This window comes from Anomaloglossus baeobatrachus, chromosome 3 (genome assembly GCF_048569485.1).
Source record: "Anomaloglossus baeobatrachus isolate aAnoBae1 chromosome 3, aAnoBae1.hap1, whole genome shotgun sequence".
Classification (NCBI taxonomy): domain Eukaryota; kingdom Metazoa; phylum Chordata; class Amphibia; order Anura; family Aromobatidae; genus Anomaloglossus; species Anomaloglossus baeobatrachus.
Genome location: NC_134355.1, coordinates 565,925,241 through 565,947,216, shown reverse-complemented (window position 1 = coordinate 565,947,216; position 21,976 = coordinate 565,925,241). Strand labels below are relative to the sequence as shown.

General features: G+C 46.7%; 1 protein-coding gene across 2 annotated transcripts in view; it reads right to left on the bottom strand.

Annotated features, from left to right (window-relative positions):
• ANKMY1 (ankyrin repeat and MYND domain containing 1) overlaps window positions 1–21,976 on the bottom strand; it is a 108,911-nt gene that overhangs the window by 74,248 nt on the left and 12,687 nt on the right. For both annotated transcript variants that reach the window (XM_075340923.1, XM_075340924.1), the window contains 3 exons: window positions 14,160–14,324; window positions 11,388–11,572; window positions 908–1,079 (listed from right to left, as the gene is read on the bottom strand). In XM_075340923.1, coding sequence (XP_075197038.1) covers window positions 908–1,079; window positions 11,388–11,572; window positions 14,160–14,324 — 522 coding nt within the window. The remainder of the gene's footprint in view (window positions 1–907; window positions 1,080–11,387; window positions 11,573–14,159; window positions 14,325–21,976) is intronic.

Here is a 21,976-nt window from a genome sequence, read left to right as displayed (position 1 = left end):
TTTGCAAAAGGAGGATCTACAAAATATTAATGTCACTTTTATGTTGAGGTGCCCATACTTTTGCACTGGTCAAATTTTGTTTAAATGCTGATTGCATATTTTCTGTTAGTACAATAAACCTCATTTCAATCCAGAAATATTACTGAGTCCATCAGTTATTAGATATATGAAACTGAAATAGCTGTTGCAAAAACTCAAATTGTTATAAAGAAAAAAAATTAACATTAATAGGGGTGCCCAAACTTTTTCATATGACTGTACATACACTTTATAATGTCAGGACATTAAAACTCTTTTGAAAATTCTGTATTAAAGATATAGTCAGCCTTTGATAAAAGTGAAGCAGATGTGATAACCTACAGAAATAAAGTAAACTGACGTCTTACCCCTGGAGATCCAGTGCAGTAGGTCTGGAGACCATCCTGGTCTTTTAGAACAATTAGACGGCACGTCAAAACTGCAGCTAATCAGTGGCAATGGTGGTCGCATGCCATATTACTGAGTCAGTGTTACGGCACTTGACCGCTGAAACCACTGACTGGTTGCAGTGGCCCCATGCCAGTCGCTGGTAACCAAAGATCATGAGGATCAGGGGGTATCACCGCTGGATCACAGGGTGAATATTTCTTACTTTGCAAATTTACAACTGATACAGTTTTTAGATTTTTTTTTCTATGAAGGGATAGCCCTATAAAATATGACTAGTAAGGTTGAGCATTCATATTTTCTTGCTTACCTGGCAGCACAAATCCCCCCCATACAGAGCCTCGTATCGTAGGATGTCAGTGCTATTAATGGTATGTGACGGCCATGGTGCAGAGGTCACACTGAGATGCAGGAGCTTCCAGCGATCACATCTGTATTTGTGGCTCTGGCTTCTCAGAGTGAACCCGTGTGATGGAGTTACCTGTGTCTTCAAACGGACATCAGTCCTGGCTCCACATCTGAGAAGGAGCTGCACCATGCCGACATCCGCAGCTTTAACAGCGAAGAAAAGTGCGTACATAGGAATACGGCAGATATTAGGGTCAGCGCCTCGCAGGAGAAGCAGGTTCATGGTGGAGCGTAGGTGTTTATTCCTAGGATAATAAACACTAATATTACAAAGAAAACTCATGTAAGAAGTCGTCATATGTAAATGGCACTTTAGATTGAGAAGGTAAACAATAGGAAATGATAGCGGCAAAGAAAAGTTACATAAATAGATGTTTTGGGGTTGTTTGTTTTTTTTTTTTCAAAAACAGTGCCACACCTGTCCACTGGTTGTTTTTGGTAATGCAGCTTGGCTCCATTAAAATAGCTTTGACTATGCTGCAATACCACACACAAGAAGTTGACAAGTGTGGCACCGTTTTGGAAGGTAGCAGCTGTGCAACCCTGATTTAAAGCGCTGCATAGACTTGAGGACACTAACACAATCAGAAAGCACCATGTAAAATCAGAAGGGTTATCTCATCAAGAAAACATTCCTTGAAAATGTGGAATCACCCCGATCAGCTGATCCATGCAGATCAATTTTCTGAGCCTCCGAGCAAACAGATGATATTGTGACAAAGTTACGGCTCACCATACCACCATACATCTGCTGTAAATGAAAAATGATACTGATACTTCTCCTTTGTTTACAGCTTGTTGCCTTAGAGACCGACCACCACTGCTAGACTTCAGAATGTGTACAGTACTTACAAGCTCTTTTCTATTGAGCTTGTAAGCATTGTTTGGAAGCTGTCAAGATCGCTCCGGATCGCACTGTTCTGTACTAATCCAACCAGCTTCAGTGCAGTGCTCACAAGCTAGACAGCAGAAGTGGTCGGTCTTCTAGGTAACAAGTTAACAAAAAACTAAAAGTGGTAAGATCTCAAAAACGGCTGCAAATTTTAATAAGTAGCAAATTACAAAAGGGCTCGTTTTTTTTTTAAACATAAATTTTTATTGCATTTTTCAGAATTATTACAATATGTCTAACATTTGAACAAGAATAAATTCACCATACCAATTTACCCACCCTTGTCTTAACCCACCCTCTTTTATTCCCACTTTATCCCCCCCAACATTTTTAATACGCTGAACACCAGGTATAAGTCGCAAAAGAACACACAGCTCCTCTATATTCTGATTCCCGTTTGAAGCCCTATTTCTCTGAAACCCTCGTCTCGCCCTACTGTCGTGTCTCTACTGCGTGTGTATTTTCAGCTTTCCCAATGTGCCTTGCAAGTCTCCCAGTAGATACCATTCCGTATTAGTGAAAGGAGATACCACTTTCCGTATTTCTGCAACTCCATACTGTTGTACTATAAATCTCTTCCATTTTTTAAAAAAGTTTCCCGTTAGTTCGTCCTTATTTCTTTCGGCTTCCAACTGTTCGATATTGAGCAGCTTTTTAATCTGATTGACCACCTCCTCCTCTGATGGAACAGATTCCTCGAGCCATCTGCGTAGTAGGGCCTTTTTCCCTATCATAGCAATATTATGAAAGAGTCTTGGAATCGTGGTCCCCCGTGTATCTCCTCCTCCTTCCTTTTCTTTAGTCCTGTGGAGGAAAATCCATAACAATGGGTCTAGTTCCATTTCCACTTCCCATACTTTTTCTATAAGGGTCTTCATTTTTCCCCAAAATTTCTGACTTTCTGGGCACAGCCAAATCCCGTGGTATAAGTCCGTTTTCGGCTGTTTACATTTGGGGCAATGTTCTATTTTATTCATAGTCTGCTTGGTGGGGATGTTAAAACCATAAATTGCTCTGTGCATTAATCTAAACTGTGTGTCCCTCCAGCCCTCATTAATCACCTCCTTCCTCATCCATCCCTGCTGTATCTTTTCCCCTGCCTCTGTATCTTTTAGTTGTCGTGCCCATGCTCCCCAGACCTGGTCCGAGTGCAGTGGTACCAGTGCTGTTCTCAGATCTTTATACAGGGAGGAGATAGTAATCTCCTGTTTATCCTTCATTATAAATTGGTCCATTTCATTCATTACCTGTTCTTTTCTAACATCCCTCAATAGTCCCATTATTCCCTTTTCCACCTGTTTGTATTGTATGATTTGGAATGGAGAAAGCCCGTACCTGTTCACCATCTCCTCAAGGGTCAACCATCTATGTTCCGTTTCATGGAGCAGATCTTTCACCCCACCGATCCCCTTATTTCTCCATTCTAGAAATAGTTTGTTTTCCCTCCCTGCTGGGAATTCCGGAAAATTCCAGATATTTAGGTATTTGGAGATTCGCCAGGACAGGTTAAACTTTTTCCTCACTGCTTTCCACGCCATTATCGTATCTCTACATACCAGGGAGTGCTTAATTTTCCTCAGAATACTGGCCAATGACGTGTGTAATATTGCCCCCAAGTCCCATGGTCTACAGTACTCACTTTCCAATTTTATGTTAGAATAGCTATTTGTCTTCCTCAGCCAGTCTATTACGTGCCTCATCAAGCATGCAAGGTTGTAGCCTCTCACATTTGGCATCTTGATTCCTCCCTTTTCCAGTGGTAGCATTAGTTTTTCCGCCCTAATTCTTGGTCTTTTTCTCTTCCATAGGAAGCTTGTAAATGCTTCATTCAGTCTATTTACATCCGCATGCTTTAATAATATGGGGATAGTCTGCATTGGGTATAGCAGCTTCGAGAAACTCATCATTTTTAAGAGGTGGTTTCTACCTAGCAGGGATAGCGGCAGCCCCTCCCACATCTTTAGCTCTCGTTCTATTTTCTATACCGGTTTGAAGTTTAATTCATAAATGGAGGCAGGCTGGCGTCCCATCTGGATCCCCAGGTATTTAAGGTGGGTTTTTGCTATCGGTATCCCACATATGTTATCCCCTATTCCATAGGTTTTCAGAGATGACATGGTTCGCTCATTCAGAAACAGTATTTCACATTTTGTCTTGTTCAATTTAAAACCTGCCATAGACCCAAATCTCTCTATCTCTTGTATTGTTTTTAAAAGGTGATTCTGTGGTCTATTCATGAATAATAAGATATCGTCCGCGAATAGAGCTGAATGTACTTTTTCCATTCCAATGTTAATGCCCTCAAAGCAGTCTCCTCCATTGATCAGTTTTGATAATGGCTCAATGGCTAGATTGAACAAGAGAGGAGACAGCGGGCACCCCTGTCTCGTCCCTTTGGTCAAAGAGAAGGGTCGTGACAAAAATCCGGGTGTCGCCACTCTTGCCTGAGGGTTTGCATATAGTATACCTATAAATGTTCTGAATGCTCCCCTGAAGCCCATATTATCTGGGACTGTTTCCAGCCATGGCCACTGCACATCATCAAACGCTTTTTCAGCATCCAACGTGATCATGGCTGGAAATTCCCCTCCTTGTAGATCCCTGTGTCTGATGGCGTCCATTACTATCATGGCCTTTCTTACGTTCGTCACGGCTGCTCTCCCCTTTACAAACCCCGATTGGGCGGGAGAAATTAGCCTTGGTAATATCTCTGCTAATCGATTGGCCATCAATTTGGCCACTAGTTTAAGGTCTTGGTTGATTAGTGAGATTGGTCTATAATTCGTTGGATTGTCCAAATTTTTGTCTCCTTTGGGTAAAAGTCTTATATATGCAGTGTTAAGGTGGCTAGACATTCCCGTACCCCCTAACATTTTATTAAACATACGTGTCAGCGTTGGTGATATTTCCTCCTTTAGTACTTTATAGAATTCCCCATTGAACCCGTCAGGCCCCGGTGCTTTATGTATACTCAGTTCTCCTATTGTTGTTTGCACTTCCTCTATTGTGATGTCCGCATTCAGTCTAGTCAGTTCGTCCTCGGTTATTTGTGTAAGTCCTAATGTCTTTAGCCACTCCCTCCCTCCTTCTCTATTTTCATCCCCTTTACTATATAGTTTGGCATAGTATTCCCCCAAGATCTGGTTGATCTCCTGCGGATTCGCCGATTTGGTCCCATCCTGTCTTGTCATACTAGCTATTAACGTCAACGGTCGTCTTCCCTTTGCCAGGTTAGCCAGCAGTTTACCTGCCTTATTGCCAAATCGGTGCAAGTCAACCTCCTGCTGAGACCTTACTAGTTCTTCTCGTTTTCCTACCCACATGTCAAACTCTTGTTTTGCTTCCTTCCACTCTTCTTTTGCTTTTTGGGATTTGTTTTCTAGGTACCTTGTGTGTTTCTCTCTCAAACTAGTGCTTGCCTCCTGGTAATGTTTTTGCGTCTGTTTCCTGATTTTGGCTACATGCCCCATCAGTCTCCCCCTTAATACTACTTTCGCTGTTTCCCAGAATAGCATTGCCTCTTCCTCGTGCCCGCTGTTAGTGCCGCAATATTCCTCCCACCACTCCTTTAATGTTTTAATAAAATCTTTATCTTTGAGTAAGAATGATGGAAATCTCCATATATAATCCGAGCCCCTCTGTATTCTGTCATTTAAGTCTAAGGTCACCGGGCTGTGGTCGGATATAACCATGTTCTCTATGTCTACATCCTTGACCCTGTGCCAGAGTCTTTGGTCTACTAACATAAAGTCAATCCTTGACCATGCTTCGTGTGGGTGTGAGTAGTGTGTAAATTCACGTTCATATGGGTGTTGCGTTCTCCAACTGTCCTGCAGATTTGTGTCTTCCAATAATTTGGCCATCAAACCCTTTGTATTCCTACTCTGCCTACCTTGTTCCTTGCCATACCTCCTATCCTCCTCTTTCGAAACTACTGCATTAAAATCTCCCCCCACTATCTTATTTGGGTCTACATCCACTCCCAATTTGTTGGTGATAAAGTCAAAGAAGGCTTTTTGTTCGGTATTAGGGGCGTATATATTGTGTATACTAAACTCTCCCTGCGGGCTAGTTAATTTGATATGTATGTACCTCCCACCATCATCACTGTCTTGGGACACTATTTCGTGAGTAAAGTGTTTGTTTATTAAGATCATTACCCCTGCCTTCCTTCCCTGGGATCCTGACCCGACTACCGCCCCCACCCATAATTTTTGCATACGAAAAAAATCCCCTTTTTGCAGGTGGGTCTCCTGCAGTAGTGCGATATCTACCTTCAGTCTTTTAAGGTGTCGTAATATCATCATGCGCTTATGTGGAGACTTCAAACCTTTTACGTTCCAAGTGACTAATTTAACCATTATCCCAACATCTCGGGACATTTATGTCGCTATATGTTCTAACTTGTGTGTGTCTTGGCGCCTTTCCCTGGTCTTTTCCCTGCCTTAACTCCGCTGCGTACTGACAACTATGTATTGCCTGGGCGCAACCTTGTGTGTGGGCTACCCCCCCTAACTGCCCTCAGTTTTCTTTCGGTGTGCTTATAGCGTTGCTTTCCCTGAACCCAACTATTCAACCTAAATCTATGGTCAACTAACAACCCCTCAACTGTCCCCCCCTTTACAATCAAATGTCTCGTCACTTCCATTTTTTCTGTGATGCTCCTGGCTCCGCAATCCCCTCTCAGCCCCCTAATTAACATTTACATATGGCCTGTCCCCCATTGTTCTGTTATCTAACACACCAGAGCAAGGCCTTCCTGGTCAATAGCCGTGCCAGCATACAATACTCCCTCCCTCATTGCCCATATCTATTATTTGTTACCTCTGGTCTCAATTTCACTTCACCTCCCATCAGCATAAGTGACCTGGCTACCAGAAGAGCGATTTATCAGTAGATACTAAAAAGAGAAACCCGGTCCCCCATAGATGTTAGGATCCCCTACACCCCCGATGGGGCAGGGCACCTTGGTCCATATAGATTGAAGAGGCGAGGGGAACTGAAGAGAAAAGAAAGGAAAAGCCTACAAGGGGGGGGGGGAGGAAGAGGAAGTAGGAAGTGGAAAAGGAAGTGGAAGAGGAAGTAGGAAGTGGAAAAGGAAGTAGGAAGTGGAAAAGGAAATGGAAAAGGAAGTAGGAAGTGGAAAAGGGAGTGGAAGAGGAAGTAGGAAGTTGAAAAGGAAGTGGAAGCGGAAGTAGGAAGAGGAAGTGGAAAAGGAAATAGGAAGTGGAAGAGGAAGTAGGAAGAGGAAGTGGAAGAGGAAGTTGAAAAGGAAATAGGAAGTGGAAGAGGAAGTAGGAAGTGGAAAAGGAAGTGGAAGAGGACGTGGAAGAGGAAGTGGAAGTAGGAAGTGGAAAAGGGAGTGAAAGAGGAAGTGGAAGAGGAAATAGGAAGAGGAAATGAAAGAGGAAGTAGGATGTGGAAAAGGAAGTAAAAGAGGAAGTAGAAGTGGAAAAGGAAGTAAGAAGTGAAAGAGGAAGTGGGACAGGAGGTGAAAGTAGGAAGTGGAAGAGGAAGTGAAAGTAAGTAGGAAGTGGAAGAGGAAGTGGAAGTAGGAGGTGGAAGCGGAAGTAGGAAGTGGAAGTAGGAATTAGAAGAGGAAGTGGAAAAAGAAGTAGGAAGAGGTAGATGGGATGGTAAAGGAAGTGCAAGAGAAGTGGAAGAGGCAATATGAGGTGGAAGAGGAAGTAGGAAGCGAAAGAGGTAGTGAAAGGGGAAGCAGGAAGCGGAAGGGGAGGCGGAAGAGGAAGTAGGAAGCGGAAGCAGAAAGTAAAGATGCAATAATAAACAGTAGATGTTACTCATCCCCTGCATTCCGTCAGTCCCCTCTCTCTTGGGCCCCTCAGTTCAGTTCAAAAATATCGATTCTTCTCCCTGCAGCCTCTCTCATGGCGCTCCCCTCTTCTGGCCTCCAGGCCAACGCGACGGCGACCTCCTTGCTTTTGGACTTCCTGCATGTATCTCCTTCCCCTCCATCCTGTCGTTCCGGCCCGATGCCCGGCTCTCCTCCTCTCTTCCTTGCCGAGTATGTTGCCTCTCCAGGAAGTCCTCCGTCTGGTTTCTGTTCTCCATCTTCTCCATCCATCTCTCCGCCTCACTCAAGTCTTTCGTCGCAAAAAGGGATCCATCACGTCTTGTTACTCTCAGTATTGCAGGATACAGCAGTTGGAATTTTATGCCTTTACGATACAGCGCTGTACAAATCTTACTGAAGGCTTTCCTTTTGCGTGTAACCTCCGCCGAGTAGTCACCGAAGATCAGCACCTTATGCCCTTGTAGAGACAGTGGGGTCCTCCTTCCTCTAAACGCTTGTAGTATCTCTTCTTTGTCTTTGTATTCCAAGTATTTTATTATCACTTGGCGCGGCCTGGCTGGTCCCGTCACTCCCGTGCTGTCTTCCTTCCCATTTGTTCCTCCTGTGCCTGGACGCTCTCTTACAGGGCCCACTCTGTGCGCTCTTTCCACCCTGCATTTGTGCATTAGACCTAGCGCCTTGGGGAGCTCTGCTTCACATATGTTGTCCAATTGCCGCATGCTTATAGATTCCGGCAAACCCACCAGCCTTAAATTGCTTCTTCTGGAGCGGTTTTCCAGATCCTCTAGTTTGTCTCTCATGGCCTGGGATCCCTCCATCTCCTGCAGCTGCCCCTTTAATGCTGCCACCTCGTCCTCTGTGTCAGAGATTCTTTGCTCCATCTCTGACATCCTGGCTCCCTGCTGTGCGATCTGTTCCTTTAAGGGTGCTAGCACTGCCCCCACCATAGCCTCTAGAGAGTCTTTGATCTTGTCTGCCAGGTGCACTGCCACTGCTCCAGCCAGACGGTCATAATCAATTTGCAGGCCTGGGAACTGCTCGTGCTGCTGGGCTGTCTGCTGCTGGGCTGTCTGCTGCTGGTGCTGCTGGGATATCTGCTGCTGGGCTGTCTACTGCTGGTGCTGCTGGGCTGTCTGCTGCTGGTGCTGCTGGGCTGTCTGCTGCTGGTGCTGCTGGGCTGTCTGCTGCTGGAGTTGCTGGGCTGTCTGCTGCTGGAGTTGCTGGGCTGTCTGCTGCTGGAGTTGCTGGGCTGCCTGCTGCTCGTGCTGCTCGGCTGCCTGCTGTTAGTGCTGCTCGGCTGCCTGTTGCACGTATTGCCGAGCTCTTTGCTGCTCTCTCAGCTGCTCCCCTTCCTCCTCCTCCATCCGTCCCCGCTCACCTCCCTGCACACCGCCGCGGCCCGCGGCCGCCATTTTGCGCTCCATGTGCACTGCTTTCTCTGCAGCACCCTGCTCCAGCTGTCTGCCACCGCTCCGGAGGAGGTACCGCTCCATGCACGGTCACCTCCCGCTCCTCACCTCCCCTTCTCCGCCTCCTCCCCCGGCCGTGGGGCTCCTGTAGTCGGTGTGTGGGGCTGAGGAACGTGCGGAGCTCTGTCTCCCGCGTCCTCACATCACAGCGCCGGAACCGGAAGTCCCAAAAGGGCTCGTTTTTATAATCCGACAATATCCATCTATAAGATGGGAAAAACTCCTTAATGATCTACACTGAACAAAAATAGAAACCACACTTTTGTTTTTTCTCCCATTTTTCATGAGCTGAACTCTAATATCTGACTTTTCCTTTATACACAAAAGGCCTTTTTCTCTCAGATATTGGTTACAAATTTGTGTAAATCTGTATTAGTGAACACTTCTTCTTTGTGGTGATCCATAAACCTCACAGGTGTGGCATATCAAGATGCGGATTACACAGCAAGATTATTGCACAGGTGTGCCTTAGGCTGGCCACTATAAAAGGACTCTGTAAAATGTGCAGTTTTACAGTATTGAGGTGTAGGGGGACAGAAAACCAGTCAGTATCTGGTGACCACCATTTTGTCACGCAGAGCAGCACATCTCCTTTGCATAGAGTTGATCAGGTTAGTGATTGTGGCCTGTGGATTGTTGGTCCACTGCTCATCAATGGCTGTGAAGTTGCTGAATATTGGCAGGAACCTGAACACTGTCATATGCGCTGTCAAGAGCATCCCAAATCTGCTCAATGGGTGACCTGTCCGGTGAGTATGCTTCTATGCAAGAACTGGGATGTTTTCGGCTTTCAGGAATTGTGGACAGATCTTTCCAACATGGGGCCGAGCATTATCAGCTGCAACATGAGATGATGGTCGTGGATGAATGGCAGAACAATGGCCTCAGGATCTCATCACGGGATCTCTGAGCATTCAAAATGGCCTCAATAAAATGCACAATGTTTGCTATCCATAACATATGGCTGTCCATACCATAACCTCACCGCCACCACTCATTTCACAGCATTGACATCAACAAACAGCTTACCCACACAATGTCATACACACAGTCTGCCATCTGCGCTGTACAGTGAAATACGGGATTCTTCCATGAGGAGAACACTAGTCCAATGTGACAGACGCCATTGAATGAGAGCATTTGCCCGCTTGAGTCGGTTACAATGACGAACTGCAGTCAGGTGGAGACCCCGATGAGGACAACGAGCAGCAGATGAGCTTCCCTGAGATGGTATCAGACGGCTTGTGCAGACATTCTTTAGTTATGCACTGATTGTTGCAGTCCGGGTGACTGGACTCAGACTATCTTGGAGGTGAAGATGCTGGATGTGGAGGTCCTGGGCTGGTGTGGTCACTCTTGGTCTGTGGTTGTGAGACCGGTTGGATATACTGCCAAATTCTCTGAAACGTTTGGAGACAACTTATAGTAGAGAAATGAACATTCAATTCACGGGTAACAGCTCTGGTGTACATTCCTGTCGTCAGCATGCCAACTGCATGTTCCCCCAAAACTTGTGACATCTACAGTATTGTGGCTGTGCACCTGTGCAATAATCATGCTGTCTAATAATCATCTTGATATGTCACACCTGTGAGATGAGTGGATTATCTCTGCAAAGCAGAAGTGCTCACTAACACCGATTTAGAAAAAAAATGTCATAATTTTTGACAGAAAAAAAGCCTTTTGTGTACAAAGAAAAAGTCTCAGATCTCTCAGTTCAGCTCATGAAAAATGGAAGCAAAAACAAGTGACTTATAACAAACAATGTTGTGTGTCCTGAGGAAATCATCCAGCCCTTTTTTAAAAGCTGTTATAGTATCTGCCATTACTACCTCTTGTGGTAGGGCATTGCACAGTCTGACTGCTCTAACTGTAAAGAACCCTTTCCTATTTAGCTTTTGGAATCGCTTTTCTTCCACTCGCAGTGAGTGCCCCCTGGTCCTTAGTATTTTCTTTGGAAGGAATAAGTCATGTGCCAGTCCTTTATATTGACCACACATGTATTTATACATATAAATGAGATCTCCTCTGAGACGTCTTTTTTTCTAAGCTAATTAATTAATGCTGGGATCCTCACTAATAACCAACTTTCAAACACCATGGCGTGTGTATGCTTGTGGCTGAGCCTTTTACTGCAGCTCAGCCAGACTCGCCCTCATTCATCGCACCAGCAGCAGGTAAGACATGTATGTATGGAGCTGTGCCTACAGATACCGGAGCTGCACGGATTTAGAGATTGCTACAGACCATTCATTCTGCTAATAGTTGGGGGTGCAGGGGGCTGTTTGAGGGGGCAAAACCCCCACCGGTTATACATTGTTGGACCACACCTTTAAAATATGACCCTCCCAGGTACAGATTTCCCGCTGCCTCTTACCTGTGATGATCAATCGTGGAATCGTCTTGTTCATTTTCTAAACTTGCTCCAGTTTTGTAAGTAACAGATGTTTGGTGAGATTCATCAGACAACGGAGATATTTTACCATTCTTCTCCATGCCTGTCTCATTGTCCGCACAGTCCCCATTATTAGAACTGTCCAATGTAAAGGTATTTTTTTCTCCCTGTACTTGTAATGTCAGAATAAAATTAGTACAAAATGAAGACACTGATAATATTGGTAACAGTCAAACTAATGCCTAGAAAAAGTATTCATACCCCATTAACTTTTTTACATTTTTTCACGTTACAGCCCACAAACCTAAATGAATTTATCGGGATTTTATGTGATATACTAACACATAGCAGGTATCTGTGAGGTGTAAAGGAAATGATAACTGGTTTTCTAAATATTAAAAACAATTAAAAAAATTGTGACGTGCATTTGTATTAACCTCCCCACCCTGAGTCAATAGTTTGTAGGACCACCTTTCGCTGAAATTACTGCTGCAAGTCTTTTGGGGGATATCTCTACCATCTTTGCACATCTAGAGGCTGAAACATTTTCCCATTCCTCTTTGCACACTACCTCTAGCTCAGTGAGATTGGATGGAGGCGTCTGTGATCAACAATTTCCAAATCTTGTCACAAATTATATCAATGGGATGTAGGCTTGGGCTGTGACTGAGCCATTTGTACCGCCCCGCGCTCGGCCGCAGCCGAGCCGCTCGGATCCGGGCTCGTGTGTCGGTGGCTCGAGCGCCTCCGGACCGAGGGTCACGTCGCTCTGCAAGGGGCTGGCGTGTTGAAAGGGTTTTCTGTTTAGATTAGAGTTCGTGACGCCACCCACGGCTCGTGGTGAATGTAGGCACCCCCACTGCCGGTTACGGGACACCCCGGGGGAGATGTTGGGGGCAGCTTGTGATGTTAACCCCTCCGTGGGCAGGGGGTGGTGGCCCCGGGACCCGGTTGATATGGTGCAGTGTTGGTGCGCGGCCCGCAGGCACTGTGGTACTCACTCGGACAAACACACAGGAGTCTCTAGTAAACCAAACGGAGGATGGTCGGTGCCCGCAGCCGGTTGCTTCGGTCCCCAAACGGGTTGATGGTTTTGATGGTGTCCGTCTTTCTCATGCACCTTTTTGTAGAAATGGACAGCCGGCGCTTCAGCGACGGGAGTCCCGCTCCCCGGCGTGTACGTCGGGAGAGCCCGTTTGCCCGCAGGCGCTGGCCCGTTGAATCTCTTGGCCTTTGGCGGTGGCCGTTATCCGGAATCCGTGGGCTGTTGCCTTCTTTCGGGACTTTGGGTGGGAAAGGACCTAAAGTCCAGACCTCAATCAGTTAATTAACGGGGTCCGGTAGATTTGGGACTGCGTTTCAGGGTCTGTGTACCCCCACTTGTGCTCCGGTTTCCAACTGGTTCCCCCGTTCGGTACCGGCGGGCTAATACCCTGTCCCAGCTACCTACGGTTCCACCGGGCTGTCTTCCCGACTCCTGCAGACGGCCACCATCGTCTGCCTCCTACCCAAAGTGCCCGGGCTCCCACCCAGGACACTGGTGTTAGACAGTAGCAGACCTGGGACCTGGGACCAGGTCTGCTCTTGAACTTGACTCCTTCACTCCCTAACTTAATCTAACGCGTTTTTCCTGCCTCTGGGCATGTGAACTCCTCGGAGGGCGTGGCCAACTGCCTGGCGCCCCCCCCTGGTGTGAACATCAAACCCAGAGGGAGGTGACTAGGGTTTAGTAGGTTGGCTGCTGTCACTTTATTTGGGGATGGGTGTAGTGCATGGGGCTGTGACTACCTGGCTAGTCCAGGGTGTCACACATTCACACACATGAATATGCTTTGATATAAACTATCCATTGTAGCTCTGGCAGGAGGTTTAGGGTTTTTGTCCTGCTGGAAGGTGAACCTACTCCCTAGTTTCAAGTCTTTTGCAGCCTAATAGGTTTTCCTCCAGGATTGCTATTTAGCTCCATTCATGTTGCCATCAACGCTGACCAGCTCCCCCGTCGCAAATCGCTGCCCGTGGCGCACACTATCGTTAGGAGCCATCACACGGACTTACCTGCCTAGCGACGTCGCTGTGGCCAGTGAACCGCCTCCTTTCTAAGGGGGCGGCTCGTGCGGCGTCACAGCGACGTCACTAAGCGGCTGCCCAATAGAAGCGGAGATAAGCGGCTGTAACATCCCGCCCACCTCCTTCCTTCCGCATTGCCGGCGACTGCAGGTAAGCTGTAGTTCGTCGTTCCCGGGGTGTCACACGTAGCGATGTGTGCTGCCTCGGGAACGATGAACAACCTGAGTCCTGCAACAATCAACGATTTTTTGAAAATGAACGGCGTGTCAACGAAGGACGATTTGGTGAGTATTTTCCATCGTTAACGGCCGCTCTTTGGTGTAACACGCAACGACGTTGCTAACGATGCCAGATGTGTGTCACGGAATCCGTGACCCCGGCGATATATCGTTAGATCCGTCGTTGCGTGTAATGGGGCCTTTAGGCAGATAAAAGAGTTCTAGCAAAAAACAGCTTTGATAGTAACTGAATTATCGGAATATATTATAAGACTAGAACTATATTATATTTTCAAGCATATTGTAAAAATGTCATCCTTTATCAGAAGTATGCACTTATCAGAAACTCTTCTACCCTATATGCACGGTACATTGACTTGATGAATACGTGCTGCTCATTCTGTGTGCCAGCGCTGATTGCTGCGTATTACACTGGTTCTTATATGAGGGTAAGGAAAATGATACTGACCTTGTACACGAGGAGATTTCGCTCAGCCACATTAGGCCAGAATGACTTTGTGTTGTACAAAAGAATCAGGCACAAGGACAAAGCCGGTAGTCCCTCATCATTACTCTTGTTAACATCCGCTCCATTGTCAAGAAGAAGGTTAATTACGTTATTATGGCCATTTACCTGAAAGAGGACTTGTTAGCATACTAGATGGCAATTCTTGAGCCACACACTATTTATAGCAGAACATCTTCTACCACATAGAGGGAAAAGGGAAATAAAGGCAGTTGTGTTTTTTTGGGGTAGGTCTAATTTTCGGGAAAACACTGTATCTCTTGTAACTACCTCTCAGGAATGTACTAAGGATTGTGAAATCTGGGGAATGTAATAACCATCTCTGTGAGCCTCTGCACTGTTCATTATGGGATGTTTAACCCTTTCCAGTAAGGAAAATTTTGACTTTTGTGGTTTTTTTCCTTATTTTTTCCCCTTTTTTTCTTCTTTTTTTTCCATCAACATAGACACATGAGAAATTCTTTATTGCAAGTCGCAATTGTAGTTGTAGTTTTCATTGACTCCATTTATTTTACCAAACAATGTATTGGAAAGGGGGGCAGGGGAAATAATTGCAAATGTGGTGCAATGGTGGAAACGACACCTTTTTTTTTTATTTTGTTTTCAAAGCAGTAGGTCTTCTTCAGGTCTTAATGGCGATACCGAACTTATATTGTGTTCTTTTATGTGAGTGGTTAAAAAAAACGCAGTAATTTGTAAGATAAAAATATTTGCTTTGTGAGAGCCGTAACTTCTTTAATTTTCATGGATAGAGATGGATTGTTTTTTTGTGTGCTGAGCTCATGATTTTAATGGTACCATTTTGGGGCACATACATCTCGATCGCTCTTCATGGTACTTTTTGGAGTGATGCAATGACAAAAAAAAGAGAACAATTCTGAAAATACCAATCTATTTTTGCATTATGATCTTTACTGTGCTAGTGAAATAATTTTATATTTACAGTAGATTTGACTTTTGCAGACGAGACATTACCAAACATGCTTATTTTTCATATTTTTTAAATATATTTTCAAAAGGACAAAAGAACCATATTTTGATGTTTTATTATTTATTTTTTCACTTTTTCCGCTTGTGTCGTTGAAATGGTCTAAAGCTCAAAACATTTTCATTTTTTCTTTTTTTTTTTCCAATTTAAGATTTTATTAATTTTCCAGGAAATACAAAATTAGAACATACATCCATACTATTGCAAATGAAACAGATCAGAAGTTAATGCTAAACCAAGCCTTCGCCGGCTTCGCAACATTCTATGGATGGTATAAATGGAACATAGATAATCACTTAAAAAAAAACACAACAATAAAACGATAAATCAAGGAGAAGATATTCAAACAAGAGGAAGTCACAGAGTCTAGAGAAATAGGGGTAGTGCAGAGAAGGGAGAGAATAGAAAGCAGAGTGAGGCGACCGGGACTGATGCAATGTCCGTTGAGCTGAAAATTTGTCAAAAGTGCGGTGTGAACTATCTGGAAAAGAAAAGGCCAGAGTGCCCCCCGTCCGGAGGTTAAAGTAGTTCAAGAAGTGTTTTACTAGACAAGAAGGAGTCCCATTGGAACCACTTGGAGGCCGTTTCCACCGTCTGCCCTCGAGATTGGGCCATCACCATTTCCATGCGGTGAATAACATTTACCTCTGTTATCCACTCATCTACCGTCGGGGGGTTAGGATCTTTCCACCGCCGAGGAATCACGGTCTTGGCGGCCTGGAGGAGGTGGCCTAGGATCGATTTCCTAAAAACCTTTTCTGATACGTCAAAGATATACAGTAAAACTGCCTCCGGGCGACTGGGGACCACAATTCCTGTGGCCCCCCGTATGGCTGCCAGTACCTTGCTCCAAAAGACCGACAGGCTCGGGCAGTGCCACCAGATGTGGGACATGGTGCCTCCCGAGGCTCCACATCGCCAGCAAGAGTCAGGTATTTCGGGGCACCACGCGTGTAGAGACGCCGGAACCCTGTACCACCTGGAAAGTATTTTATAGCTAGTTTCCTGCATCCTAGTGGCAATCACGGACCTGTGGGTCAGGCGATAACAACGTTCCCATTGGCTCCCGGTAATCGGTTGGTTGAGCTCTAACTCCCAAGCTTTACAGAAGCGAGGAGGCGACGCCTCTACTGTACTCGTCAGAAGCTTGTACACCTTTGATATAGCATGGCGCGTATTAGAGGAACCAGTGCATAGATTTTCAAAAGGGGTTTGGGGTGAGGGGTGAGTCATGATAGTATCTTGGGAAGTCAAGAAGTGCTTGAGTTGGGCATATTCAAAATGAAACCGTAGTTTAAAATTACAACTCTCTACTATCTCCTGAAGTGGGATAATGGACCCCCTCGGAATCACTCGATTTAACCTCAAGGGGTTCAATTTCGTGCTTCCTAGAAAATTGTTGGATGATGCCCCCGGCAGAAACTCCGGGTTGTCCGTCAGTGGCATAAGGGGCCCTCTAGGTTGGATCAGGAGATTACGTGACGGCCCAGAGTGCACCGTTTTCAGAGTCTGCTTGGTGCTATAAGACATCTCAATCTTATGTTTGGTGAGGAGTGGCCAGGTCCACGGCAGGGTCGGAATTGATAAGGGGCATATTTCTTGTGCCAGGCTAACCCACAGTTTAGAGCTAGAATTATGTAGAAGATCCAAAACCCTGGCATGAGCTGCCGCCAAGTAGTATCGCCTACAATCGGGCAGCCCCGTTCCTCCTGCACCTTTGGTCCTAGTCAAGACGCCACTTCCAATACGAGGGCGTCTTCCAGACCAGACAAATCTACCGAACATGCGCTGCATCTTGGCCCAATAGGTTGCCGGTACATAGACCGGGGCCGTCTGCAGCAAATATAGCAATCTCGGGAGGGCCGTCATCCTGAGTGCACTGATCCTGCCAAACCATGAAAGAGTGCCCCCATGCCACCGAGTCAGATCCCCCTCGAGCCGTGACAGAAAACTCTGGTAGTTTAATTGAAAGAGTCTGGATAGGTCAGATGGAATCTTGATGCCTAAGTATCCGATGCTACCATGGGGTGGCCATCTAAAGGGGAAGTTTGGTTTTATAACATTTACAGTCGATTGGGGCAAGGAGATATTTAGGGCCTCTGATTTATCAAAATTAATTTTAAAATTGGACCACTTACTAAACCGGTTTAGTTCCAACATTAAGGACGGGAGGGATGTGGTGGGGCTACTTAAATATACCAGAAGATCGTCGGCGAAAGCAGCGCATTTATGCTCCCGATTGGCAATCCTAATTCCCCGTATGTCTGGGTTAGCCCGGATGGCTGACAACAAGTGTTCCATGACTAATACATATAGTAACGGTGACAAGGGGCAACCCTGTCGTGTCCCGTTTCGGATGGAGAAGGGTTTCGTCAGAGTGCCATTAATCCTAAGGAGAGCAGTCGGGGAGTGATATAACGCCATAATTTTAGACGAGAAAACTGGCCCCAGGCCTATATGGTCTAGGGTCTGTGATAACGACTGCCAGGAGACTCTGTCGAAAGCCTTCTCAGCATCCAAAGACAGTAACATCATGGGCAGCTTTTTATTGTGTGCATGTTGGATTAAATCCAGGGTTTTTATGGTATTGTCCCTTGCCTCTCTACCTGGGACAAATCCAACCTGATCAAGGTGGATCAAGTTAGGGAGCAAGGGGCTAAGTCTGTTTGCCAAAAGCTTGGCATAAATTTTTAAATCTACGTTAAGTAGTGATATTGGTCTATAACTGCTACATGTCATGGGATCTTTTCCGGGCTTTTGAATTAGGGAAATATGAGCTGTGGTGGAGTGGGGCGGAAAGGGGACTGAGTCCGAGATTGAATTGAAGGAAAGGAGCATTAGAGGCGCTAATTGTTCCGAGAAGGATTTATAAAATTTGGCGGGGAACCCGTCAGGGCCAGGACACTTATTGCCCGGGGTATCGCGAATCACTGCCAATAAATCTTCCAGTAAAAATGGACTTTCCAGGTTGTCTATTATAGAACTGTCGGGACATCTAAAAGGTGAGGGCATTGAGGGATTTACATCACTCGGTCTATGGGGCTCGACAGGTAGATTATACAACTTGGAATAATAGTCATGAAAGGTATTTGAGATGTCTGGGGTGGCGTAAAGTAATTCGTCGCGTGAGTTCTTGATGCAGGGAATGAGGGTGTGAGCTCTGCCCTCCCTCAACGCGTTTGCTAACAACCTGCCGGGTTTATCCCCAAATTCATAAAACTTCCCCTTCCCTACCTGTATCAAACGCTGATATGAGGAATCAAGCAGTTTCTTAACCTCGAATCTAGCCTGTAGGAGTGCCCGTAAGTTCGTGGCCGATAAAGCTTGCTTGTGGATGAGCTCCAGCTCAGATACCCTATGAAGAGCTTTTACTATGTCTTGGGCTTTCTCTTTCTTGATTCGAGACCCATGCTTAATAAAAATGCCACGTAGGACACATTTCAGTGCCTCCCACTTATACGTGGGGGCTGTGTCATCTACTGAGTGGTCCTCCATGAATCTTGCAATGGAGGTCTGGATATCCGAGACGCAAAGCTCATCCAGTAGCAATGACTCGTTCAGACGCCACGACCCCCTAGGAGCCGTAAGGGAGGGGATCTCAATCGTGCAATATACCGGCGCATGGTCTGACCATAATATATTATCCATTCTCGTGTGTTGGACCCAAGGGAGCACGCTATGTTGTACCAGTATGTAATCAAGACGGCTATATGAATCCTGGGTGTGGGAATAGAAACTGTAGTCTCTGTCCGATGGGTGTTGTATTCTCCAGGTGTCGAACAGCTGCATGCGTAGTAAAGCTTTTTTAATTCGTTTGATAGTGGTGTATGCAATACTGGATTTCCCTTTTGAGTTGTCTAAAGTAGGGTCCAGGGTGATATTAAGGTCCCCACATAAAATCACCGTACCTTGTATCAGGGGGATCGCGGTACTGATCAGGCGGGAAATAAAACTATCCTGTTTTTGATTTGGGGCGTACGCGTTAATTATCGTGAAGATGTGGGTCCCCACCCTCAGTGATAGAATAATGTATCTGCCAAGACTATCTGTCGTGCACTTTATGATTTGATGTGGGAGGGATTTATGGATGGCTATTGCCACACCTTTTGAGCGGGAGTCAGGGTTATCCGAGGATACCCATGTCCGGTAATATTTATTTTTAAGAATAGGGGCATGTCCTTGTTTAAAGTGTGTCTCCTGTAAACACGCTATTCTCACCTTCTGTTTATGAAGATGATACAATATCTGTGTCCTTTTCTCCGGAACATTGAGGCCCCTGGCATTGAAAGAAGCTATGGTTAAGTCCGCCATCTATAAGAGAATAAGTCATTAGAGATATTTAAGAAAGAGAATCGGACACGTTCAGCCCGGCCGCCGAAGATATGGAGAAGGGGAGACTTGAGGAAAGTAAGAGGTAGTGTGAAAAAAAGGAAGAAAGAGAAAAAAACAAGAAGAACAACAGGCAAAAAAAGCCTAGCATAGTTAACTGAATCCGAACAAACGTTCCTAGGGAACATATCCGCCTCATCTAGGCAGGACAGAGGATCCCAACCTATTTGGGGAAAAAGGAAGTCCGACATATCCGAGCAGAGCTCCATATATACTAAGAAAGAAAAAACATTATGGATAACCATAGACACCGGTAAAGGTAATAAATTCTTATGGGATACGGGCTATGAATAGACTGGAGGGTATCATGTGGAAGCCACGTGAGCCTCATTACTGTAAGAGGTATAAGTCATACAGGTGTTGTCAGCCTTTGGTTTCCTCGGGATCAGCTAACGCGGGCGGCCCGCCCTGCGACCCCGTTCTCCTCTCGGAGGCAACCCCCTGCTGGACTCAGTAGGAGGAGGTGGTCTAGAGGAGGTAGGCCGTCCCCTGGGCACCCACGGCTGGAGTAGTGTAGTCGGCCAGGCTGCAATAGACATTGCAGGCAGATTCAGACTCTTGATAAAAGCCGGGAGGTCCTCTGGAGAACGCAGGGTCATCCATCGGGAGTCCTTCTGTACCGATAGGGAAAACGGAAATCCCCACCGGAATGGCAGATCTCTCTCTTTCAAGACATCAAGGAGGGGTTTAAGAGTCGCACGTTGGGCCAGAGTGTGTCGTGAGAGGTCAGGCATTATGCGAAAGGTAGAGCCATTGTATGATAAGTTCTGTTTTCTCCTGGCTGCCTGTAGAATGGCCTCTTTTACAGCAAAAAAGTGTACTCTGCATACGATATCTCTTGGGCGGGAGTCATCCGGATCCAGAGGGCGTAGAGCTCTATGGGCTCTATCAAGTTCAAGGGGAGCTCCTGGTGGCCTCTTTAACAAATTGTTGAAGATGGAACGAAGAGCAGCAGGGATATCAGGGGCGGCAATAGATTCCGGAAGACCTCTAATCCGCAGATTGTTTCGTCTGTTTCTGTTCTCTAGGTCATCCACATGCTGCTGAAGGGCAAATAGTTGCTTAGATTGGTTTTCAGCAGTTTCTTGGATAGATCGGATAGATACCTGAGAATCAGATTGTTGCTCTGTCAGGGTATCTACCCTGTGAGTAAGTGAAGAGAGATCTTGTCTCAGCTGAATAAATTCTTGTTTGCACTCCGCCACTACTTGATTAGCCAGAGCTGCAATGTCACTCTTGGTGGGGATTGCTTGTAACAGGGACCGTAGGTCTGCCAGAGATGCCGGGCGCTCGTCGCCCATTGAGGCGGCCGCGTGAAACATATTTGGGTATGCGTAAAAAGAGTCCTGAAGGGCCGGTCCATATGTCAGCGTCTGCGTGCTCTGGGGATTTTTGATGCCGTCCCATACTTGTGGTGCAGATGTGAGATGTATTGGGGGTGCCCCCAGTATTCTGGGTCCCCCATTCACAGGGATTAATGGGCCCCTATCTAGGTCCCTGACGGTGGCTGTCGGACTCTCAGCCCAAGAGGACCCAGTGGACCAGGTATCTGGTGAATCCGCCTCTCTCTGAGGTGTCCCCCAGGGCTCATTGGTAGCCATTTGAGATGTAGGTGGCCCTTCTCCATTGCCTGCTCCCCCTGAGGATTGTGTAGCTCTTGGTGAGTGACTGGGGGTGCTGTTCCCCCCACTAGAGTGCACTCCGCTCCCCAGGTCTAACTGTGGGCCCTGTACCTGATTCCTGTAGTACAGCCGGCCCGCAGGGTTTACTGCTGCTCCCTCCTCACCTCTGGTCCCTGCGCTTACTTGTGTGGACACGAGCGGTGGTGTCAGAGCTGCAGCTTCTCCCTGTGCCGTCTGCTTCTTCAGTGCTCGGGCTCGCAGCGGTGAGTCATCTCCTGGGCCCGAGCACCCATGCGTCCCGCTCCCGCACGCCGCACTCCCAGCTTCAAGATGTACGGCTGCAGGCATGTCGCCGGAGCCGCCCGGACGCAGCGGAGGCACAACGGAGGGTGATGCAGGTAGGGTCGCTGCCGCGGGAAACCTGTCCTCCAGCCCTAGGCTGCCTGCTAGCGTCCCAGGATCGCGGCCGCCATCTTGGAATGGCACCGCTGGAGGTAATGCCGTCCCAGTTGCAGGGGGTACATCAGCTCCTGCCGCTGCCGTTGGACTATCGGAGGGTCCTCCCGGGCCACGGGGGATCTCCATCTCCTCACCCCTTCTCTGGGTCCCCTGGATTGCTGCCCTCATTGGCGCTGTGGCAGGGCTTCTTTCAGGCCCTGTAGGCCGCAGCTCTTTCTGTGGCAGTGAGCCGGTCTCAGGCTCCCGGGAGCGTGTTAAATAGGCCCCGATGGTGCCCTGGGGTGCAGGAGGCTTCCCCGAGG